The sequence below is a fragment of the Schistocerca piceifrons genome, chromosome X (genome assembly GCF_021461385.2).
Source record: "Schistocerca piceifrons isolate TAMUIC-IGC-003096 chromosome X, iqSchPice1.1, whole genome shotgun sequence".
NCBI lineage: Eukaryota > Metazoa > Arthropoda > Insecta > Orthoptera > Acrididae > Schistocerca > Schistocerca piceifrons.
In genome coordinates this window covers 703,780,763-703,806,624 of record NC_060149.1, presented here as the reverse complement: position 1 = coordinate 703,806,624, position 25,862 = coordinate 703,780,763, and the positions used below count along the sequence as shown (strand labels likewise).

At 43.2% G+C, this 25,862-nt stretch overlaps 1 protein-coding gene across 2 annotated transcripts in view; it reads left to right on the top strand.

Moving 5' to 3' along the window:
- The window catches only part of LOC124721518 (protein PRRC2C-like), a 244,063-nt gene that overhangs the window by 205,164 nt on the left and 13,037 nt on the right, over nucleotides 1–25,862 (top strand). Inside the window, exons 30-36 of one of the 2 annotated variants that reach the window (XM_047246536.1) lie at nucleotides 34–159; nucleotides 314–493; nucleotides 11,493–11,693; nucleotides 11,839–11,977; nucleotides 16,048–16,205; nucleotides 16,312–16,498; nucleotides 22,097–22,422. In XM_047246536.1, the coding sequence (XP_047102492.1) occupies nucleotides 34–159; nucleotides 314–493; nucleotides 11,493–11,693; nucleotides 11,839–11,977; nucleotides 16,048–16,205; nucleotides 16,312–16,498; nucleotides 22,097–22,422 (1,317 nt within the window). The remainder of the gene's footprint in view (nucleotides 1–33; nucleotides 160–313; nucleotides 494–11,492; nucleotides 11,694–11,838; nucleotides 11,978–16,047; nucleotides 16,206–16,311; nucleotides 16,499–22,096; nucleotides 22,423–25,862) is intronic. The other variant, XM_047246535.1, reaches the window with a different exon arrangement.

The window sequence follows — 25,862 nt, the reverse complement described above, 5'->3', positions numbered from 1 at the left end:
GAGGTGTGCTAATATAGATTGTGTGTGTTGTAGCCAACCTTGGGAGGCACAGCTGCTCAGTATGGGGGCATCTCAGCTATTCCATCACCACCGACAGTACTGTACAATTCTCCTGGTCAGGGAGGGTTATATGCACCATTCCAGATTGATGGACCACAGGTTAGTCTTATATAGATTTATTGTATTTGCATACAGGTTAGTCTTATATAGATTTATTGTATTTGCATAAAGAGGAGTATCAAATATCATTAAAAAAGGAAAAGATAAGAAAAACTTCTCACTGTGCTGAATTTTTATTTCATTGTTGCTTTAGGTCATGGGTGGCCAGGCACGTTCACAGTTCTCTGGATTTCCACCATATGGCTTATCACAGGGAATTGGTCAAACATCGGCATTTAATCAACAGTCTCTCTATCTGCAGACACCAGCGCACCCACCACCAAATGCTGCACCAGAAATTTATCAGTCATCAATGTCTCCATTCAGATTGACTGTAAGTTGAGGAAACTTTGAATTAATTCTCTTCGTGTGTGTAACAGCCAAATAAAATACTCTTAATGCTCAGAATATGAAATTTCATTCACAAAGTTGAATGTGTTAAGTCGACGCTTTTGAAAGTACTGATAGTTTATACTGGTTTGTAAGTAAAGACTTTTAAAGAATATCTTGCTTCTTTTTGTGTTATATTTAGTTGCTTCATTTAAGATAATACAAAGAAACTAAAGAATATTGGGAGACGAATGATGCTGCAGCATATGATTATGCCAGAAAATACACTATGTGATCAAAAGTATCTGGACAACCCCAAATACACATGTTTTTCATATTAGGTGCATTGTGCTGCCACCTACTGCCAGGCACTCCATATCAATGACCTCAGTAGTCATTAGATATTGTGAGAGAGCAGAATGGGGCACTCCATGGAACTCATTTACTTCAAACATGGTCAGGTGATTGGGTGTCACTTGTCATACACACTTGAGATTTCGACACTCCTAAACATCCATAGGTCCACTGTTTCCAATGTTATAGTGAAGTGAAAACATGAAGGGACACGTACAGCAGAAAAGAGTACAAGCCGACCTTGTCTGTTGACTGAGAGAGACTGCCGACAGTTGAAGATGGTCGTAATGTGTAATAGGCAGACATCTATCCAGACCATCACACAGGAATTCCAGACTGCATCAGGATCCACTGCACGTTCTATGAATGAATGTTAGGTGGGAGTTGAGAAAACTTGGATTTCATGTCGAGCGGCTGCTCATAAGACACACACACACACACACACACACACACACACACACACACACCAGTAAATGTCAAACGACGCCTCGTTTGTGTAAGGAGTGTAAACATTGGACAATTGAACAGTGGAAAAACGTTGTGTGGAGTGACGAATCACTGTACACAATGTGGCGATCTGATGGCATGGCGAATGCCCTGTGAACGTAATCTGGCAGCGTGTGTTGTGCCAAAAGTAAGATTCGGAGGTGGTGTTGTTATGGTATGGTCATGTGGAGGGGACTTGCACCCCTTGTTGTTTTTCATGGCACTAACCACTTGTTGTTTTTTGTGGCACTAACACAGCACAGGCCTACATTGATACTCCTTGCTTCGCCCTGTTGAAGAGCAATTCAGGGATGGCGATTGCATCTTTCAACACGATCGAGCACCTGTTCATGAAACACGGCCTGTGGTGGAGTGGTTACACAACAACAACATCACTGTAATGGACTGGCCTGCACATAATCCTGACCTGAATCCTATAGAACACCTTTGGGATATTTTGGAACACCCACTTCGTGCCAGGCATCACCAACCAACATCGATACCTCTCCTCAGTGCAGTACTATGTGAAGAATGTGTTGCCATTCCCAAAAAAACCTTCCAGCACCTGATTGAACATATCCCTGTGACAGTGGAAGCTGTCATCAAGGCTAAGGATGGGCCCACAACATACTGAATTCCAGCATTACTGATGGAGGGTGCCACAAACTTGTAAGTCACATTCAGCCATGTGTCCAAATACTTTTTATCACATAGTGTACATTGTACCCCATTTATTTTATTTATACAAATTTCCACCATTTGTCTGTAGATTCATAGTCAAAAATTTCACACAATCATGATATTGGCTTTATAGCCATTCTCAAGTGCAACTTTAAATCTCAAAAAATGCCCAACCTGCCTAAATGGTGCGTTGTCATTGAAATAACATTCATGTGGTCTTATAAACCAGGCATCATATTAAAGTATATGAGTACACATCAAAGATACATAATATGGCTGAAATAGGGCATAGCAAATAGACATTAATGAACTGTATATTTTTTTGACAGTCAATAAATTATTGCGACTTTCATTCGTCACATCCGTACATTGACCGGGGGGATGTTAGATTTCAAATTGCACTTGAGAAGGGCTATAAAGCCAAAATCATGATTGTGTGAAATAAATGAATACAAATCTGCAGTCAACGGTGGAAATAACTTCCAAAAAGTTCTACATGACTGTTGTTCCCCATGAAAGAAAAATCATTTTGTGCCAACGCTTCTTAGTTACGTGGATGGAATGCCCTCTTGCCTCCTAAGTCAATCAAGCTTCAGAAAAGAATATAACTGATCTTTGGAATTCATCCCCAAAAACCACTCTAACAGTATTAGCTGCTGAACAGTTTTCTGGAATTGTTATGCACAAATGCTGGACGGGTGTCACTAATAGTCCATGGCGTACACGCTTGCCACTTTCTGGACTGATCAATAAAGTTCTTAAATTTCTGTGCACTGTTTCATTGTTACTTTTTGTCATTTTCATTCTAAAATTTCATACTTCAAAAATTTTACTATTGTTGCTTTTTTTCCTATAGAAAATTTTTGTTTTGAGTTACATGTTGTATGACACAAAAATCCAGCTGAACAAAAATAAACTAAAATGCAGTTGTGTTAAAATGTTGGTCACTTTTGAGTCATTCCATGAAAAGTGATGGTTTTGTTTCTCCTGTAACACTTCCTGTTTCTTTGTTTAGTATCAAATAAGCACAGCTTGCATCATCAAATCTTCGCTGTGTATAGTGGCACATTCAGGTCAATCTGTTTTTATTTCGTTGTTAATACTTCATTGTAAATGGTACAAATTTATGTCCGTAACCATGGAGTGTCTCTCCACTTGCGGGTCCAGTGGTTGGAATAGGCCCGAGGTATCCCTGCCCGTCGTAAGAGGCGACTAAAAGCAGTCTCACTTTTGTCCTATAAGTTCAGCTCCCATTTTATGGTTTGATCTGCCACTTTGCAAATTCTACAGAAGTGCGGGACATATGGGGGAAGGACGCCTTGTGTGGTGCACGAGTTATCAATAGTGCCCTTACATTCGATCTCCTGAGCCTCTTGTCACAGCTTTGCATCTCCACCTGCAATTCAATTATTTGGGCAAGGACACTTTCCAAAGTATGTCATCTTCTTCCATTGTCTCCTGTCTTCTTTCGCCTCTATGACAGTATTGGATCTCTCTGCGTCCACTATCCAGCACAGTAGCCAGTCTGTTGTGGTGGCGCAGTCATGTACCCATTTGGTGGTAGCCCTCTGACAACACAGGGATTGCACTACTGATGCCTGAGCTGTAAACTCCTCACGTATGCCAAGGAGTAGATGCTTGTCTTCCTGGGGCTTCAGGACTCCCGGAAACGGCCATCATGCCAGGTGGCCTTTGCTGTGGCTGAGTGGCACCTGTTGGGAGAGCCCCCGATTGGAGTGAGTGGCATCATGGCAGATGACCCTCAATGAAGCAGACTGTCATCTCTTGCTGGTGACCATATGGTCTCTAAGAAGGGCAATATAGAGTACAATGCTGACAGATATGACCCTAAATAGTTCCCCTCTCTTGCTACACCATGAGAGAAACGTAGGGCTACAGAAAGAAGAGATCCATATTTGCCTCGGTATTTAGTCTGTAACAGAATGGACAGGGACTCCTTCCTACCTATGAAGCCTCAATTTGTTGTTGAACTTCTTGAGGATAAGTTTGGGGAAGTGAGAGCGCTGTCAAAGATAGGCGGTGCAGTCTTGATTCAGACAGCATCCACAGCCCAATCCCGGGCATTACTTGCTTGTGACAGGGTGAGTGATATTCTTGTTTCCTTCACTCCCCATAAAAGCCTCAACATGGTCCAGGGGATTATTTTCCATCGCGACCACCTCTTGCAATCTGACGGCGAGGTCTGCACCAATCTAGAACGGCATGTTTACAGGGGACCCAAAGACAACAGTGTTGCTACCGGCGACTTCATCTTGGGCTTTGAGGGTGATTCATTGCCTGGAAAGGTCAAGGTGATGGTTTACCACTGTGACGTTAAACCAGACATCCCTCCCCTTATGTGGTGCTTTAAGTGCTGTAAATTCAGGCACATCTTCCCACTGCACTTCCAGTGCCACATGTCGAGATGGCAGGTGTCCACTGCATCCAGATACTCCCTGTGCATCTCCTCCCACTTGTATTAACTGCGGAGAGCAGCACTCCCCCTGCTCGCCAGACTGCACAGTACTCCAAAAGGAGCGAAAAGTCATGAAGTAAAAGACCATGGACCGGTTGACTTAACAAGAGGCTAAAAGTAAATTTGAATGATTACGTGTCATTCAATTGACATCCACATGTGCTGCAGCTACATTACCATTGCCATCACAAGTACCAGTCGTACCACACTCTGTGCCACTAACAGTGGGCCCTCCGGGCCCCTAGAATACATTTGTCCCCTTGGTGGTAGGGGGAAAAAATCTCCTTCAGTTACTCCCAAAGTACCGACTTCGGGAGCAAGCGCCCTCCCCCCCCTCCAAAACACAGGGGACATTGGTCCCCTCTCCCCAGCCAGAGAAGCAACAGCCTCCTCCGGCTCCTCTCGTGCAGAAGAGGTCCCATGGGACCCTCTCTCCCAAGATCTCCACTAATGCCACAGCAGACACTCATCTGTGGCTAAAGGAGCCAAAAACTGCTGGACGAAGAGCTTCACGGTCTTCATCTGTGCCTGAACCTACTCCAGAGAAGTCCTTCTGGCAAGCCCCTAAAAGGAGTGAGAGGGCAAGCAAACAAAGAAGTCTGATAAGAAAAAGGACCCTCTGGTGGCCCCCAACACCACCACTCCCTACCAGTTCTGCATCTGCGGATGAGGTGGAGATCTCAGTGTCCCCTGAGGACCTGGATCTCACTGATGCCTCATCCACAATACAAATGGATACAAATACTCAATCGGTGGCAGCAGCTGACCCTGATGCATAGCCTGCCTCCTTGCGTGCTTCATGCTTTCCCAGCCTCACGATAACGTCATCCTCCAGTGGAATTGCTGCAGTTTTTTCCACCACTTGGCTGAGCCTCAGCAACTGTTAAGCTTTACACCGATTTTCTGCATTGCCCTCCAGGAAACCTGGTTCCCAACAATGACCACCCCTGCCCTTTGCGGCTATAGGGGTATTACAAGAACCGTATCAACTATAATAGGGTGTCAGGTGGAGTTTGCGTCAATGTCCTGAACTCAGTATGCAGTGAACCTGTGCCTCTTGAAATCCCTCTGGAAGCTGTGGCTGTCAGCATAAGGACGATGCAGGAAATAACTGTCTGCAATGTGTGTCTTCCTCCAGGTGGTGCAGTATCCATGAATACTTTGTCTGCACTGATTCACGAACTCCCTAAACCTTTCCTACTTCTGGGAGATTTTAACACCCATATCCTCTTTTGGGGTGGCACTGTGCTTACTGGCCGAGGTACAGATGTCAAAACTTTCCTTTCTCAACTCGACCTCTGCCTCTTAAATACTGGGGCCTCCCACACATTTCAGTGTGGCTCATGGCACTTACTTTGCCATTGATTTATCCCTCTGCAGCCCAGGACTTCTCCCATCTGTCCACTGGAGAGCCCACAATGACTTGTGTTGGTAGTGACCACTTTTCCATCTTCCTGTCACTCCCCCAGCCCCATTCCCCTGGACATCTACCTAGATGGGCTTTAAACAAGGAGGAATGGGAAGCGTTCATCTCTGCTGTTACCGTTGAATCTCCCCCACATGATACCATCAATGTGGTAGTTGAGCAGGTCACTAGAACAATCTTTTCTGTGGTGGAAAACACTATCCCTTGTTCTTTATGGTGCCCTCGGCGAAAGTCAGTACCTTGGTGGTCGCCGGAAATCACTGAGGCCGTTAAAGGACGTTGGCAAGCTCTACAGCGACATAAGCGGCACCCTTTCCTAGAGCACCTAATAGCTTTTAAAGGGCTCCATGCCCGCATTCGCCAGCTTATAAAAAAAAGGAAACAGGCGTGTTGGGAGAGGTACGTCTTGACCATTGGGTGTCATACATCACCTCCCCAAGTCTGGATGAAGATCAGACTTGTTTGTGGGTACCAGATCCCGACAGGTGTTACTGGCATTATCATCAATGGTGTGTAATCTACCGATGCATAAATAACTGCCGAGCACTTTGCTGAGCACTATGCTCGAGCCTTCATATTGGAGAATTATCCCCCAGCATTTCGCACCCTCAAATGGCGGATGGAAAGGAAAGCCCTCTTGTTCACTGAACAACACAGTGAACCCTATAGTGCTCCATTTACACAGTGAGAGCTCCTCAGCATCCTTGCACATTGCCCCGACGCAGCTCCTGGCTCAGATCGGATGCACAGTCAGATGATCAAACATCTGTCGTCTGACTACAAGCGATATCTCCTCGTCATCTTCAACCGGATCTGGTGTGATGGCATCTTTCCACTGCAGTGGCGGGAGAGCACCATCATTCTAGTGCTGAAACCCAGTAAAAACCCACTTGATGTGGATAGCTATCAGCTCATCAGCCTCACCAACATTCTTTGGAAGCTGTTGGAACCTATGGGAAGTTAGCGGTTGTGTTGGGTCCTGGAGTCACTTCCATCAGGGTTGCTCTACCATTGATAATCTAGTTTCCCTCGAGTCTGTCATCCGAACAACCTTTTCTAGATGCCAACACCTGGTTGCCATCTTTTTTGATTTACGAAAAGCTTACGACACGACCTAGCGACATCATATCCTTGCCACATTATATGATTGGGGTCTCCAAGGTCTGCTTCCGATTTTTATCCAAAATTTCCTATCGCTCCGTACTTTCCGTGTCCAAGTTGGTGCCTCCCATAGCCCCCCCCCCCCCCTTCTCCATATCCAGGAGAATGGGCCCCTCAGGGCTCTGTATTGAGTATATCTCTATTTTTAGTGGCCATTAACGGTCTAGCAGCAGCTGTAGGGTCGTCCGTCTCACCTTCGATGTATGCACACGACTTCTGCGTTTCATACTACTCCTTCAGTACTGGTGTTGGTGAGCAGCACCTACAGTACAGGGAGCCATCCACAAGGTGCAGTCATGGGCTCTAGCCCACGCTTCCAGTTTTCAGCCATGAAGTCAGGTGTCATGCACTTCTGTCGGCATCATACCATTCATCCGGAATGAGAACTTAACGTTAATGATGATCCACTCACTGTAGTGGTGACATATCAATTCTTAGGACTGGTATTCAATGCCCAGTTGTCAGGGCTTTGTCATCTTCGTCAGCTGAAGCGGAAGTGCTGGCAGCTCCTCAATGCCATCTGGTGCCTGAGCAACACCGTCTGGGGTGCAGATCGCTCTACGCTGCTGCAGCTCTACAGAACCCTTGTTCAAACCCGCCTTGACTACAGGAGTCTGGTTAACGGTTTGGCGGCACCCTGAGCATTGCGTTTACTTGACCCTGTGCACCACTGTGGCCTTCGACTGGAAACAGCTTTTAGGATGAGTCCGGTAACCAGTGTCCTGATGGAGGCCGGAGTCCCTCCATTGAAGGTTAGCCGTGCACAATTGCTCGCCAGTTACATTGCACAATTCATAGTTCTCCTGAGCATCTGAATTACTGTCTCCTTTTTCCATCAACGGTGGTTCATCTCCTGCATCGGAGGCCCAGGTCAGGGCTTAATTTTGGGGTTCGCGTCCGATCTCGTGTGTGTGAAGTGGAGTCCTTGCCTTTACCACCTATACTCGAGGTCCATTCACATCCACCTCCATGGTGTGCACCTAGGCCGAAGCTTCGCCTGGACCTTTCACTTCGCCTGGACCTTTCACTTCGCCTGGACCTTTCACTTCGCCTGGACCTTTCACTTCGCCTGGACCTTTCACTTCGCCTGGACCTTTCACTTCGCCTGGACCTTTCACTTCGCCTGGACCTTTCACTTCGCCTGGACCTTTCACTTCGCCTGGACCTTTCACTTCGCCTGGACCTTTCACTTCGCCTGGACCTTTCACTTCGCCTGGACCTTTCACTTCGCCTGGACCTTTCACTTCGCCTGGACCTTTCACTTCGCCTGGACCTTTCACTTCGCCTGGACCTTTCACTTCGCCTGGACCTTTCACATGGTCCTAAAGACTCAGTTAACCCCGCAGGTCCCTGCTGACCCTTCCTCTCAATTCTTGACATGTACTGGGACCATGAAGAGAGTTTTATCGTACCATCTGACGGTCTCCGAGGTCGCCACTCTCCATCCATATTAACTCTCACACTTTCTTTCCATTTGTTGGTCTTGGCGGTCGTCTTTCCCTACATGTGTTCATGTCGCCTTGTCTTTTTGGGGTGGACATTTTAATTTGTTGCAGAGTGGCTGGCTCATCTTCTTTTATTATTGTGATCAGCCAGCCCAGACCTTATGCTGTATGGTTTTAATACCTTCTTCCACTTTTCCTTGTGGTGTATGTTTTCCCATTCGTTTTCTTTTTAGGTGTGGTGTTGGGTGTTTTCATACCTTGAGCCTCACTTGCGTCAGGAAAAAGGGACTGATGACCCTGTAGTTTGGTCTCTTTATACCCCAAACCAACCAACCATGGAATTTCCCTCTTATAACTTTTACATGGTAGTAGAGGAGAGTTGTCACTTTCAAGAATTGGTTTTTCTTTTTTTTAAATCATGTATGGTGTTCTTTCCAAAACAGCTGTCACTGGCTGTTGTTAACAAGAAAAATCCTGATAGCAGATATAGTGTAAAAATATTGTCATTGATAGTTCCTTGGGCAGCTCGTGATGATACAACATTTCATATGTGGCAGACTGATGAACTTTAATGCCATGACCGTCTTTTTCTCCACACTGCATTAAATATACTGAACTAAGATTTTATGAGTGCAAGTAACCTGCTCTGCAATGATTATCTGTATTGTTGTGTGGTGAAATACCTTAATTGATTACACATAGTATGAATGCAGGTTTCTCAGATTAGAGGAAATGATACAAAATTAGTTTAGCTTTGTTGGATGTGAACCTGCTTCCCTGATAACCCCCCACAATGATATGGTTGTCTCTCCATAAAGTAGAAGTATTCAACAATCGAAAGCTACGTTCACACAGGGGTTTATTGTGTAGACCTGTACCCGGCACATAGAGCTGATGAGATGTGACACAAGTTGCAAGTTCCTGCGACAAACGCCTGCAGCATCAATGCTAGAATTCTGAGAAATATTTTGTTCTGGCACATATGCCTATGTCTGTTCTCTCTTTGAAAACATGGCACAAATCCCCGGTACATTTCCTACTGTACATGCCTTTCAGTTCACAGGCAAACTTGTGGTGTTGCATCTTGGGTCAAAGTGATCAGCTGTGTACATTCAGTAGTAGGTTGTGAAGATGTAGTAGTTGATAAATAATACCATTAAACTAATTGAAGAATTTCATAAAAGACATTTTTTTATGGGATCCTAGGTTCCCCCAATTATAAAAACCATATCACCAAACGTGATGCTGTTCACCAACTCAAATGTTTATTCAGAGTTACGGAAAGAGAATTTCACAGTAAAATTCAAAACACGAGTTCACATTTCCTCTGTGAATTTAACAGATGTCCATCCTCGAAGACATCAGGATTTGACAGAGAACAGCTGTATGTATCGTAGTGGATGCCTAAGATTCGCTGCTTTTCCTGAAGAGTGTAAACAAACCAATGCTTCTGGTATTATTTCACTGATTTTAGATTTTGAAATACTATGCATGCACATCAATTATTTCACTGCTAAAGATGTGCTCTTTGCATCTCACGCTGAGGCAGCTTTTGTTATGGCTCTACTGCTCGCCAAATGGTACTGTCTGTGCTGGGAGACAACGTTCCGGCAAATATGAAATATTTATCATCAGATTTTTCAAAAAACTATTGGGTGAAAAGTTTGATTTTTGCACATTTTACAGTCCGACATCCTCATGCGATAAAGGACTGAATTGCTTTTAGTTATCTGGCATACTGCGTGGAATGAAATTAAGTAAAACCTTGTGCAAAACTTTAAAAGTTCGCAGACGTGAAAACACATTGTATAATCTTTGCGTATGGTTGATTTTAGCTCATGCGTTGCAGTGAATGAAATGAAGATAAGACATCGATTTTAAAAAAAAAATAGAAAGCAGAAGAATATCTCGTTTCGTTCTTGTGTTATTGGTGTTTGTACCTGAAGGACGGTCACATGCGATGCAACCTTTCACATCCTTGCCCATCACAAATCATATGGTTAGAAAAAATTGTGGTCTCAATTGTGTCAAATGATTCAAGATATCAAAATTAAGTTTTTTTGCAAATGATGGCATGTAGTGAGGAACATACATTGTATGATAAGGACTCAAAACTTCTTTATTCATTGAGATGTGGAAGTAGCTCATCCATATCAGTAAGAGGTTGGCTCCTCGGAACACATTCAAACATCCATAGCACTGTAGGAAAATCAAAGTGGCTTGCATATTCATGTCCTCAACACCTGGGAAACAGATAGCTTGACATTTGTACCCGCCCACAGCAGCAAAAGGGTTAAGAAGCTTTACGAATCTGCAATAGTTTAAAAGCGTAATCTAATAGCAAGTTTTTCAGCATGGGTTACAGCTTCTCAAAAATTTGAATCCTTTAATGTGTAGTACTGAGCTGTCGTATTTAGTAATACTTCATAGTCATTCATAGGCATAAAAATAAAATTTTTGAACCCCTATATGTCTTGAATTTTTAGATCACTCATCACTGATCTGTAAGCTCCCATGACTACACTGTTCACTGAGTAGGTTACACAACCCCCACCAATGTTCCTTTCTTCAATTATTCTCCCTTGTGCCTGGTAGAAATCTCGGTGACAAATCCCTCTGTGTCATTGTAGCTTAATTTTATGGGAATGTGTAATTACTCAAGCACTAGGGCACCAGAATTCTTTATTTGGTTGCTTCTAATATTCTATCAATCAACAGCTCTGTTTCTTTGTTGCCCAACTGTCAGATAGGCTTGTGTAAAAGTGTGTCCCTACCACCATTCAGTATGATTTTAAAAGTTAAAAATGCTATATGATTGAAGGTATAGGGTTAATCTTCATTGAGGCATGCAGTATGACAACACATTCCATTACGTAAATTTGAAGTGCTTTTAGTTATTACATTTATTATTTTATTGGTAATCTGCACCAATGAATGTACAAAATTTTGTGTAGTTGTAAATATATTCTTGCAGGCTCCTCAGGCACCATTTGGCCAGTCCCAACAATTAAGTAACAATCCAAACACAGTTCTGATTTCATCAACATCCAACTCTCTGATGTCAGCTACTGTGAAACCATCATCACAGCAGATTGGTCCTATTGGTGCAATTGGAACAAAGGGTGGTGGGCCTTATCAGCAGAACACAATCCCATCAGGACCACAGCCATCTCAGGTAAATTCTGACAACTAATGCTTTACCATAGTTTCTCTCTTGCAAGATAAAAAATGGGTAATTGTGATATTATTTTGCCATTTAGGGCACTCTTCAGTGTCCAAATATTATATTTGCAGTATGTTAATAACCATCTTTTTTTCAGTTATTCATGTATGATCCAAATCAAGTTATGGGCCAGAATTACCTTCCCAACTCTCAGATGGTGCAACGTCCAGGACCAGTGCAAAGCAATGTTGTACCACCCATTCCACCTTCTTCCTCATTTTACTCTGGCTCAGCAGGTGAGTTTTAGATGTTGTCTTTTGCTTGGGTTGTTACAGAAATTGTAGCAGTACTGTCTGTTATTTACTAGAGAAAAAAATATTTTCCATTTATCAAAAGATTGAGGTTTTGAAATTTGAGTTGAAGGTAACTTAAAAAAATTGCAGTAGCCCAATAGCTACATTTTTTTCCATTCAAGTCCTCTCATTTTTTGTTCGCCCTTTCCTTTAGCCAAAGAACACACATTTTTTAATACAGCAGTTCTAACTGAAGAGAAATAACAAAAATAAATTTAATGTATGTTGGATGTGATGGAAGTAGAGCACAAATCACTATAGTAATGAAACGCAAAGTCCCAGGAAAAGAATTCATGTTCAAATTTGTACAAAGTGTAGTGTCAAATTACTGCAGAGAGAGTAATAATAGAACACAGGCAGTGCATACAAATTGCATAGAAAGTAAATGCTATTCTGACAGCAAAGCTGCTGTAAGTACTGCAGGGATGTGCATACAGGGTTACCACAGGTTCTCGAAATCAGGGATTTCAAACATGTCACAGAAATCGGGGAAATATCACAGAAATTTGGAAAAAAACTTTAAAATCCCTCTCTCCCTCTCCCCCCCCCTCCCCCTCCCTTTTTTAAAAAAAGGTTTGTTTACCGAGATGTCCTGCATCATCACTGGCTGGGTGCAGCTGAGTACGTGCACGGCTTCCCTACTCCCTCGTTACTACAGCTTCTCTGATTCCTACCATTCCCCTCATTCCCCTCACCTTGCAGTCAGTGCTGCCACCACTTCTTGCCACTAGCCTAGCATCTGCCAACGAGAGGCTGGGAGACATGAGGAGTGGTTTGTTTGAATCTGATTCTCAGAGCAGCTGCCAAAGACGGCGGTCATGTGTGCGTAAGTTGTGTCTGAGTGTGGATATGTGTGTGCTTTGGTTTTCTGACAAAAACTATGGCTGAAAATTGAGTTGTGAGAGTATAATTGTCTTTTCTACATGCTTGCCTGCGGCTTGGCAATCATCTTTACGGTGAGTTGCTACCTATCCTCATTATTATTGATTCTCAGAAAAATTGAACAAGGTATCAGTTGCATGGAATGATCACCATGGTCTCATTTCTTCAACATGCTGTATGTGGGTCATGAATACCTGGCCACGAGTGGATTCCCATGATGGGCCAAAACTGCAGGCCGTTTCTGCGGGTATCTGTAATGGATTGGGCCTGCCGATCTGAAGCTATTTGGTTCCCACTAAAGAGGAGGCCCACCCTGTCAGATCTAATCTCATTGATATGCCCGAAGGCCTGATATGTTTGTGTGTGGTGTAATGCAGCAGATTTTCATGGTTCATCCATGGACCCAGAACTGTGATGCTCCTAGCAGGCCAGAGACCATGGGTAATGGATTTCAGGAATTGCGATTGTCTCGCTGCAAGTATGTTGTGCAGTGTGGCACTTTATAGACATATTATTTGTTCTTGTCATTTTGGCACTTAAAAAGTGGTTTATATGTTAATGTATGGGCATCAATAACAAGAAAATTGTGTGTGTTGTTAGCGGTTTGTGCACTATGTACTCACATGTTTCTTGAAAGAAAATTCACACAATACCTGTAAAATAATGGATAATACACAGTGGGTAATAACAGACCATAACGAACATAGTAGAACCAACATTTTATTGTTGGTCACCTACAGTGTTGGTTTACACAATTCTTACCCACCTTATATACTTGTTTCAAGAGGCCTACTTTTTTTGAGGTTATTTCTGAAATTGGTGAAGATATTTTAAATCTGTCTTGCGACTCCAAGGAAATGCGTGTTTTTGTCTCCAAATGTGTTTTGTTTTAGTGAAATAAAATAACGTCAGTTGTCTTAATGAAACACACACACACACACCGTTTGGCTTGCTTTCTCCATCTAAAAACAGTTCATTACAAAAGATGTTGATGTTAATACTAAGACTTTTGCTCACATCAGGAAACACCATCTGCCTGCAAGTTTTTTTAGATATTTCCTCGTGTGCATTATTGTTTCTTGTATTGTAGGTGCAAAGACAGATTGTCAAATTACCCTTGAGTTCTCAAAATTTGGCAGTGATGAATGCTAAAAATTGTCTACAAATAGCGAATTTCACTTGAGGAAATTTTTGGCAACCCTGGCATAGGAGGAAAGTGACAAGCAATGTGTGTCCAGTAAACATTCCGAATGTATTCTGGGATTCAGTTGGGTAGAATGAGTTGACTGGTGTATATGCAGTAACCTATAGCCATTGAAGAGTTTTGTGCATGGACCAAACCTTTTGGAGACAAGTGTTTCCACCATTTAGGATCAAATAAACAACTACTGCAGTGTCGTGAGGTCATACATAAGTATCACCAGTGTCATTGCCTAAAGTTAGCAGCTGCAGTTTTGTATGCAAGAACACTGTGGCAAATGCCTGCACTCACAGTTTTCTGAAGGCATTCTTATTCCCAATGTTCAATGAATGAAAACAGCTTTTGGCTTCTTCCAAATGAGAAAAACCATAAAACAACTTGTGCGATTGTATCCTGGTGACCTCTTCGACAGCTGCCAATTTTTCAACAGATGCATGTACTGTCATTTTCACGGCACAAAATTCAAACCTCATCTGTGTCATGAAAATGACAGGGTGTACAAATGTTGAAATATCGGTGTCCTCATCCAGCTGCATTCCCGTAAGTTGTTAGAGCGTTTTATACATCGGTAGAAACTTGGAAGTTTTGAAAATAAATTTGCTGTCCCTATGTAAGTTGTTATGTGGCCTACTTTTAACAGGGTGCAAAGTTTAGTGTAGTCTCTACAAATACTTCTTCTTTGAGACGAACTGTGTACTGAAACTTGCCTTTGTTCTTCCATTTGCATTAGTCTGGTAAATGATATCTCAACACCATTCAGTCATAGCTGTGTTCTTTCTTTGACACAGCACTAACAACCATCCTTATGTGCTACATTGTCAGTTAACAAATAGTTTAAGTGAATTGTTCTTTCGGTGCTATTAGTACTCAACTTCCATATCATCTGATTGATGTTCTCATGTTATTGCAGACTGAGGAGGAGGAAAGGGGGTGTTTCTTCAAATACAATGTCCTTTTATTGGTTGAGCTCATTCTGTCACATAATTTGCCTTAATCAATATTAAGTAATCAACAAGGAAGGTACAGAAATCATTGACATTATCCACAAAACTGTTTGGTTTTCTCGTCATTTTTCTGACGTTTCATTTGAAAAACGAGGAGAATGACAAAGAAGATTCTAATAAAGGCTACTGGAAAGGTAGTTTCAGGAACTGCCTGGTAAAAAGACAGATGCTGTTAAGTCGTAATTGTGGGAAGGGCAGAAAGAGTACTAAGTGAGGCAGAACAAGTATTTCATTCTGTGAGAACAGCAAGAAGGAGCATTTCCTGTGAAAGGCAAGGTTCCAGGTTTGAATCCACCATACAGTTTTGTCAGGATGTTTCAGTTTTGAATCTTGACAAACGGTCACACAATACTACATATAACCTCACTTATTGGGTCTGGCAATACATAGTAAGTTGATAGGGATAACAGAGGAAGGTGTATCAGTTCTTAAAGGTCAGCCTAAGTGAGGAACTGCTAGTGTAGTGTGTGTCAGCTCCAAGTTACTTACCTCAAACACTATTTTCTCATACTCAAATCCAATGTTTGAACTAAATTCCTTTTCCTCCATCTTATACCTTACCATTCTCTTCTGTTTGTCCTCATTTGTAAGATGAAATAATGTCATAAAGCTAGAAGGTAGAGATTTGGCAAAGTTATTGATACGCAGAGAGTATCAAACCTCCATTTGCCTTCTTATTCTTTAGCCAACAGCTGGTAAATGTAATCTCATTTGTTGTAGTTTTGAATCATACTGTGGAAGGTGGCCCCTCCCTATGCTGTAGAATTGTGATTCGTAATAATAAATACAGACTACTTTATTGAACCCCCGATTTATTGTTATTTAGTTATACATTTTTCAAATTCTGTTGCAGATGTAGCATTTGAAGACATGATAGATGATTTATTCAGGCATTATTTGTACATGGATGTGTGTATCATTGACAGGTGGCCAAACTGGATTCTATCAGCCAACAAATTCGAATCTGCCTCAACCAGCTTCTGCCCAGCAGATTCATCAGACAGGGTCTCCTTATGGGTTACAGGGATTCAGTAACCAGTCTGGGACACCAGCGCCTGTGGGCTTGCAAGGATTTGGCTCTCAGGTATTGTTTTAGTAGACACTTTGTGTGTGTGGTTTTTTTTATGCTTCTTTAGTTCCTTTGGTGATGCTCAAGTGCTAGGGCTTATATTATGAAACTGTGTTGGCAGTTTCTATCATCTCCATTGCAGATGGCTCAGCAGTACCGTAACACAGGAGTCCCAGGACAAGCATTCATAAAATCTGGTGCACAACATCAAACTGAGCATAATGCTGCTTCCAATGGCAGAGTTCAGCCAAAATCCCCATCAGCAAATCAACAAGATGTGCTGTCATCAGTTTCAGTATTTTCTACTGGTGAGTTTTGTTGTTACAGATTGCCTGTAGCACTGCTAATATGCATTTCTGTTCTGTGATAACTGAAAGAAACTAGTTACTATCCAACTGCTCATTTTCAAAGATGATGGATTCTCTTCTACTGAAAATCTTAAGGATTTTGCATCTAAATTGACCATGTAGGAGCAATAAGTGTGTGTGTGTGTGGGGGGGGTTTGCATATGTGCACAGTGAAATTTTGTAACTCGTGTAGTGGTGCAGAATTATCAGTATAAGAACTCAGTACAGGTCAAATAATTACAGCCAAAGATTGATTCTACCAAAGTAAACAAAATATGCATGAAAGACACTTAGCCATTCCTCTAGATTCCCCAAAATATGTTTAATACTGTGTGTGTTGAAACTCAATAGTTCGAATTTCTTTCTATGCTGATGTATTTCTAAAGTAGTGTTGTCTCTTGCAATGTGTTTCGTTGTGATTTATGCCTGTGTGGAATATCTACTTGTGAGTAATATCCACATTCTGCAGACTGATTTTTATGGTGCGCTGCCCATTGGAGCTTTGTTACCAAATACATACAAGGTCACAGTTGGAAGTTTTGTGGGAAAGGAGAATTGAGTTTTAGTCAGATAAATAACATCTATCATGAGACTACTGTGTTGTTGTTCCCAGAAACTCATTTTATGTTTTTCACCATGAAAAGTGGAAATGGAAAGCATACTAAGTGCCATTTTTTCACAAAATACCATTTTAGAGCTGTTGTATTCTTCATTTTCTTCTTCATGTTCCTAGATTTCTTCAAAGAGTCAAGTCATGGAGAAAATGTTTCAAATATTTATTACTAGACAGTCATTCTTTGTGCCAAACAGTGCAGCACAATGGAGTTCCAAGTACCATGTGTCAAGTTCTCCATTTAGCCTGGGATGTATTAAAGAGATAAAACGCAAGTTTATGGTGTACGGGCAGAGCTTTTTGAGCTGCGACAACTTTTGTTGTTGTAGAGAAATGAATAAGAGTAGAATAAGAGTAAGGAAGACCTTTCTTCCATAAGATTCACACAATGTAGTTCAGTCAGCTAAATCTTTGAACCCCATTCCATGTAATTCTAATGCATACAACTGAATTCTTTGATTTTTAAAGATCCTGCTGAAACATTGTAGTCGTCACAGGCATGTAAGATCTCCAAATGCAGTGTGATCAGTGTCTCATACTCATCCATCTCAAATAGCTGTATAAAAATTCTTAGTCTTGGATAAAGGCATGGAAAAAATTTCCTAGTATTCAAAAAGTGGAAAGACAATGGCAGATGTGTGCCATGCCATACTTCATAAGAAAGACAAGTCATGTTTATTAGCTGCAAAACAGAAAGGCCTATTGACAGTGTTGGAATTTCTTCTCCAACAGCACAGGAAGCCCTACAGTAAACTTCACAGCACCCAATTCCTATTGTGGAGTTTTGTAAAAAACAGAGGTGAATACAGAGAGATTTTTTCTTGAAATTGTTACTCTCATGTAAAAATCTGAAAGAAATTGGAAATGGTTTTTGTTGACCATGGTTCTACTAGTTGAAATGTTACTACTCTATTTTTGTGCTTGTATTATGAAGAATAAAATGTAGTACCTGTGTATTAATGGCACTGGCAGGAGAGGGGGGGGGGGGGGGGCGGCTTCATATTGGCACTTAAACTCAGTCAGTTTCCTGGAATGGCACTTAGAATGTTGTTAATAAATTATTTATTTTCTAATATGTCATTTTATTTTTAGCAGCGATGAGGTAGGCAACATAAGTCTGCAGTATCAGAATTTCTGTTTAGGTGCAATAAGTTATGCACAAAAAGTGATTTTTTTGATTCACCTCACAAATGTGAGATTTGACACAATCTTTCCAATTTCCACTCTTCATTTGTCCAAATAAAATGCAGAGGATATTTTTAAAACATAATAATCACAACATTTATGTAGTCAGCTGCTGTTAGTATGTTAATACCCGTAATGATATTACAAAGACATGGAACAGGTAGCTGGTAATAACCTAAAGGAGGCAAAATTCCAGTACTGACAATATACACATTTAAAAGTGAAAAAATTGTCCCCAGTTCGAAGAAATATTAGTTTCTTCCTCAAGGAGGAAAGAGTGATGTTGGGGAAGGTTAGAAAAGAAGGAGCAATTTGCTCTGTGCCCAAAAGGAGAGGGATCCACTAGTAAGTACTCACCTCCATGAAATTGTTGTTTATAATAAAGCAGATGGTGTAATGAGGGTAACTCACGTTTGACTTGAAGATACGTAATTCATTGCAGCTGGTGCTCCAATGGTGTTTCACATGACAGATCCTGCTGGCTCAATAGTCTCTTTAATGTGTTGTCGTAGTTAATCGATAGGTTCGGTTATAAATTTCACCTCTGTTTTTTTTGCATGCGGGGGCAGTGTATGTGCTCCATTGTTGACAGCTTTCTTGACAAATCCACCGGGATGTGACAGAAGTCATTGATGCCAATATTGCTTTTTCACAAAGACGTATCCACTCCATGTTATCTATGAAACTTTAGCCTGTACTAGTGTCAGGTGGTTAGTTTCATATGTGGATAGGTGTTTTGAGCAGATAGTACTTACACCTGTGCTTTCAGTTGCTGTTCCTTTTATTGAAAATAAAGAAGTTTTGAGAATGTCCTTAAGTTTTTGTACAGTTGTGTTAGCAGTTTCTTACATATTCATGTGAGTGGCTACTTGTGGGTCTTCAGGTGCATAATTGTATTGTGTGTGTGTATTGTGGAGCATTGCTAATGATTCATCAAACATTGTTCTGTGTGACTTGCAAACATCCTAGTGATATTTACACCCAGACTGAAGCAGTAATAAATAATGAATGATCTAATGAATCGTCTCCATGTCCCATACTCCTGTTAAGTGTTCTTTGTTCTTTGAATGCTGAACTGGTGTAGTGTGATATGATTGCAGTGTCGGTAGTCTTACAGGTGCCATACTTCACGTTTCCTAACATGCCATGTTTCTAACTAAAGCAGGAAATTTTTCTTAGTACTGTAGATGTTTGATAGCTAACAGTCACTGTACTATTGACTTAATCAGCATTGTGTTGTTTGTTGCTTAGAATTCATTAATGTCGAGGTTAAATGGAAGCGACTTTAGGGTGTTTCCTTGAGGTGTAGGCTTGTGTTGTGTTGACTGTTTGCCTGAAACTCTTATCTTGAAGGTACCGTCAGTGGTATAGGAGTGAAAATGAATGAATAAATAAGATATAGAAGTCTGGAGGGCAACCTAGTGTTGCTCAGCTTGAGTAGAGTGTTCATGGTTGTGCCAAGTACATAGAAAGCGTATTAGATATTCAGAAGCTAACCCCTATTTTCTTACTGATATTGTACCTGTATGTAATGACTCATTACGTGTAGTAGTTCTCGAATGCCTGTTATGATCTCTCCTCCTTCTCTGGCATGGATTACTTGGAAGTCACTCCTAGCACATATTTGCCTGCCCATAATGGTTCCATTGAGCCATGAAGTAGTCTCCCCCTCCTCCATCCCTCCTCATCTGACTCTACTCCGACCTCCCCCTGGCTGTACTCCGACCTCCCCCTGGCTGTACTCCGACCTCCGCCTGGCTGTACTCCGACCTCCCCCTGGCTGTACTCCGACCTCCCCCTGGCTGTACTCCGACCTCCCCCTGGCTGTACTCCGACCTCCCCCTGGCTGTACTCCGACCTCCCCCTGGCTGTACTCCGACCTCCCCCTGGCTGTACTCCGACCTCCCCCTGGCTGTACTCCGACCTCCCCCTGGCTGTACTCCGACCTCCCCCTGGCTGTACTCCGACCTCCCCCTGGCTGTACTCCGACCTCCCCCTGGCTGTACTCCGACCTCCCCCTGGCTGTACTCCGACCTCCCCCTGGCTGTACTCCGACCTCCCCCTGGCTGTACTCCGACCTCCCCCTGGCTGTACTCCGACCTCCCCCTGGCTGTACTCCGACCTCCCCCTGGCTGTACTCCGACCTCCCCCTGGCTGTACTCCGACCTCCCCCTGGCTGTACTCCGACCTCCCCCTGGCTGTACTCCGACCTCCCCCTGGCTGTACTCCGACCTCCCCCTGGCTGTACTCCGACCTCCCCCTGGCTGTACTCCGACCTCCCCCTGGCTGTACTCCGACCTCCCCCTGGCTGTACTCCGACCTCCCCCTGGCTGTACTCCGACCTCCCCCTGGCTGTACTCCGACCTCCCCCTGGCTGTACTCCGACCTCCCCCTGGCTGTACTCCGACCTCCCCCTGGCTGTACTCCGACCTCCCCCTGGCTGTACTCCGACCTCCCCCTGGCTGTACTCCGACCTCCCCCTGGCTGTACTCCGACCTCCCCCTGGCTGTACTCCGACCTCCCCCTGGCTGTACTCCGACCTCCCCCTGGCTGTACTCCGACCTCCCCCTGGCTGTACTCCGACCTCCCCCTGGCTGTACTCCGACCTCCCCCTGGCTGTACTCCGACCTCCCCCTGGCTGTACTCCGACCTCCCCCTGGCTGTACTCCGACCTCCCCCTGGCTGTACTCCGACCTCCCCCTGGCTGTACTCCGACCTCCCCCTGGCTGTACTCCGACCTCCCCCTGGCTGTACTCCGACCTCCCCCTGGCTGTACTCCGACCTCCCCCTGGCTGTACTCCGACCTCCCCCTGGCTGTACTCCGACCTCCCCCTGGCTGTACTCCGACCTCCCCCTGGCTGTACTCCGACCTCCCCCTGGCTGTACTCCGACCTCCCCCTGGCTGTACTCCGACCTCCCCCTGGCTGTACTCCGACCTCCCCCTGGCTGTACTCCGACCTCCCCCTGGCTGTACTCCGACCTCCCCCTGGCTGTACTCCGACCTCCCCCCCCGCCCCCCCCCCCCCCGGCTGTACTCCGACCATGAGTTCCTGCCTTATGAGTGTAGGATCAGTAAGGAATACTCCCTTCAAGTTTGTGTGAAGCAGTGTGAAGAAAATGTCCAGAATTGTGACAAAATCACTTGTGGAAATTGCATCGTGATAATGCTCCCACTCACACCTGTATGCTTTTTTGTGATTTTTTGGGCAAGAAACAAAACAGTTACATTGCCTCGGCCACTGTATCCACCAGACATGGCACCTTGTGACTCCTGTCGATTGCCGAGGCTGAAGAGAACCATGAAAGGACATTGTTTCGCAACTATTGCTGACATAGAAACAGAATCACACAAGGAGCTGAAAACCAAAAAGTTCAAGAAGTGCTTCTCAGATTGGATAAAGTGCTGGAATAAGTGTGTTATATCTGAGGGGGATTACTTTGAAAGGGACAAAGTTGATGTTGTTGGAAAAATGAAGATAATTTAAGAAAATCAAAATTTCTTGTTATTTTTTTATCACACCTCGTACACAGTTGCAAAAGAAATTTATTGTAACTTTTTCTGCATTTTTGAAGTTGAAAGTGAGAGGGAATATATTATCATTTGTCACGCATTTGAAGACAACTTCAGGACTGTGGTGATTATTGTAAAATTATAGTTTTTTTTTTTTTTATCTAACTTCGGTGATAGCATTTGCATTATACTTGAAATTCTGCTGTTACAAAATAAACAGTCCAACCCTAAAATTAGGTTCTTTTTGCAGTTCCGCAGATACAATCTCCCAAGTCACGCAACATAAAGCAGCAGCAACAGCAGCAGCAGCAGCAGCCGCCGCCGCAGCAGCAGCAGCAGCAACAACAGGCTCCGCCACCACCCCCTTCAGCCCAACATCAGCATCAACCACATCAACCACCTCAACCACCGCCACCACCACCACAACAGCAACAGCCACAACAGCAATCACAGCAACCACCACCCCCACCCCCACCACAGCAACAGCAGCAAGCACAACACAGTCCTACACAACAGCAAGCACCACATCTTAAATTTGGTGCTTACCAAGGTGTTTCACAAGCTCCCGGCCAACTGGTATGTTGCTGAATTATTTTATAAATGTTACTGTTTGGATAATCTTCATAAAAAAACTTTCCAAATATTATGTTTCAAGTAAAATAGTGACATGCCATGCTTCTTTTACTCCTACTTATCATCAGGGAATGTGCAGCATACTGGTTGAGTCACTCTTATGGTCATTACCAAATTGCCAGTGCACTCGTTGCAGGCTGAAGGCACAACCAAATGTTCACATTCATGGTGAAGTTATTGCCCCCCCCCCCCCACTCCCCGCCATTCACAAAATGGGTCAGCCTACTGATACCTCTGCCTCGTGATGGCTGGGTGTTGTGTGATGTCCTTAGGTTAGTTAGGTTTAAGTAGTTCTAAGTTCTAGGGGACTGATGACCATAGATGTTAAGTCCCATAGTGCTCAGAGCCATTTTGATATGTCAAATGAAACTGCAACTCACAGTTTTACCAAGAACCTTATAAATGTTAAATGTGAGCACTGTTTGTCACACGGCACACATCAAGTCTCTAGCAGAGTTCTTCCCAGATGTTGATAAGTGTGTCTTCAGTGATTGTAGCAACAGCTGCTTCAATCCAGTTTCTTAATTCAGGGAGGTCTGCTGGTAACAGAGGCACATACGCACGATTCTTGATGAAGTCCCAAAGCATGGCATTAGGTCAGGTGAACATGGAGGCCATGCAAAGCAAGCCCTGTCATTGGGCCCATTGCGGCCTATCCAGTGCTTGGGTACAGTGAAGTTCAACCAATCGCATACTTCGCTATGCCAGTGAGGTGGTGCACCATCTTGCTGGAAAATGAAGTTCTCTGGCTCATCTTCTTCCAACTGAGGGAAGAGCCATTGCTCTAGTGTATCAAGGTAAGAAGTGCCAGTTAAAGTGGATTCACCAAAAAAGAAAGACCCATAAACTTTCTGCCGGGATACAGCACAGAAACAGTCACTTTAGGGGAATCTCGTTGCATTTGTACCACCTTGTGAGGATTTTCTGAGCCCCAGTGTGTATATTGTGAGTGTTAACATGTTCACTAAGGTGAAAGGTCGATTCATCACTGAAGACAACATGATCCAGAAAATCTTCATCATGAAACATCATTTTGTTTGTGAAGTTGGCACATAATCCCATGGTCTTCCGGCTTCAGAGCCTGTAATAATTGTAAACGGTAAGAATGTAGTTGTACGTGTTTTCTTAAAACTTTCCAAACAGTTAACATGGTAACTTGTAATTCACGACCAGCCTTCCAGACTCATTTCTTTGGGCTACGAGTGAACAACTTTCTCACTCGCTCATCAGTCTCTTCACTAACTCTTGGTTGTCCTGTGCTCTTCCCTTTACAAAGGCAGCCGGTATCTTCAAATTGATCATACCATCTGCGAATGTTGTTATCACTAGGAGGACCACAAGTGAACTTCAACTGGAATGCACGTTGCACAGTAACTACAGATTCGGTCTTTGCAAACTGCAAAACACAACACACTTTGTGTTCACTAGTCGCCATCTTCGCTACTACCGCTGTCTAGCGGATTGTAGTGGAAACAATGAGTGCTGCGCATGCGCACTGGTGCCAAACACCACTGTTTGAGTTGCTCTTTCATTTGAAATATGATTTGTAACTGTTAGTTTAATGTAATAAATATTATAAAGCATTAAAACCCCAATATTCATTTATAAACACCCTGTACATTGATACGTAAAAAGACAGAATACATTGCTGCGATCAGCAATCCCTATGTAAGACAACAAGTGTCTGGCACAATTGTTAGATCGGCTGCTGCTGCAATGGCAGGTTATCAAGATTTAAGTGAGTTTGAACGTGGTGTTAGTCGGCACATGAGAGATGGGACACAGCATGTCCAAGGTAGCAATGAAGTGGGGATTTTCCCGTACAACCATTTCATGAGTGAGTGTACCGTGATTATCAGGAATCCTGTAAAACATAAAATCTTCAACATCGCTTTGGCCTGATAAAGATCCTGCAAGAATGGGACCAACGATGTCTGAACAGAATTGTTCAACATGACAAGAGCAACCCTTTCACAAATTCTTGCAGATTTCGATGCTAGGCTATCAACAAGTGACAGCGTATGAACCATTCAATGAATCATCATCAATATGGGCTTTTGGAGCTGAAGGCCCCCTCATGTACCCTTGATGACTGTACAACACACAGCTTTATGCCTCGCCTGGACTCGTCAACACAGACATTGGACTGTTGATAACTGAAAACATGTTGCCTGGTCAGACGAGTCTAGTTTCAAATTGTATCGAGCAGATGGACGTGTGTGGGTATGGAGACAACCTCATGAATCCATAGATTCTGCACATCAGTAGGGGACTGTTCAAGCTGGTGGAGGCTCTGTAATGGTGTGGGGCGTGTGCAGTTGGAGTGATATGGGGCCCATGATATGTCTAGATACGACTCTTGACAGGTGACAGATACGTAAGCATCCTGTTGTCTGATCACGTGCATCCATTCATGTCCATTGTGCATTCCAACGGACTTGGGCAATTCCAGCAGGACAGTGCAACACCCCACTTGCCCAGAATTGCTACAGACAGGCACTATGAACACCCTTCTGAGTTTAAACGTTTCCGCTGTCCACCAAACTCCACAGACATTATCATTATTGGTCATATCTGAGATGCTTTGCAATGTGCTGTCGAGTTGTCCACCCCCTCGTACTCTTACAGATTTATGGACGGGATTCATGTTGCCAGTACCCTCCAGCACTTCTTCAGTATTAGTCGAGTCCATACCATGTCGTGTTGCGTACTGCATGCTCACGGGGCCCTACATGATATTAGGCAGGTGTACCAGTTTCTTTGGCTCTTCGGTGAACCATGAGCTCGTGGACTAGAGGATTTGTTCAGTTGTTGTAAACTGTTGTAACATCACTCACTATTACACTAATGTCACCTGCAGATAACATGATCTTAGCTGCAGTTTCTGAGGTCTGTATGTCATTTGCATAAATAAAGAACAGAAGGGAGCCTTGCACACTACCCTGTGTTACAACTGTTTTGGCTTTCTTTGCATCAGAAACTAAGCTGATTTTATGGTAAGAATGATAAGATTGAGCTGATGTGATTTCCACAATCTGTGATAATATTTTTCATATATGATTGAAAAAAAACTTGTTTTTCCTCCCTTTTATCCCAATTTCTTCCACATTATCTAAAAGAATTTCACGAGTAACAGCGTTGAAAACCTTAGAAAGATCTAAATTTAACACCTACAACACTATTGTTGTTTTCAAAATTTCTAATTATTTCATCTGTGTAAGCCATTATTGCCGATTCTGTACTTGTACCTGTTTGAAGGTCATATTGATCACTATTGAGGAGCTTGTGGCTGTTTATGTACTTCGGTATTTATTGTTCCATTAATCTCGCAAATACTTTAGAGAATCCTAAGAGGTGTGATACGGGTCAGTAATTTTCAACAT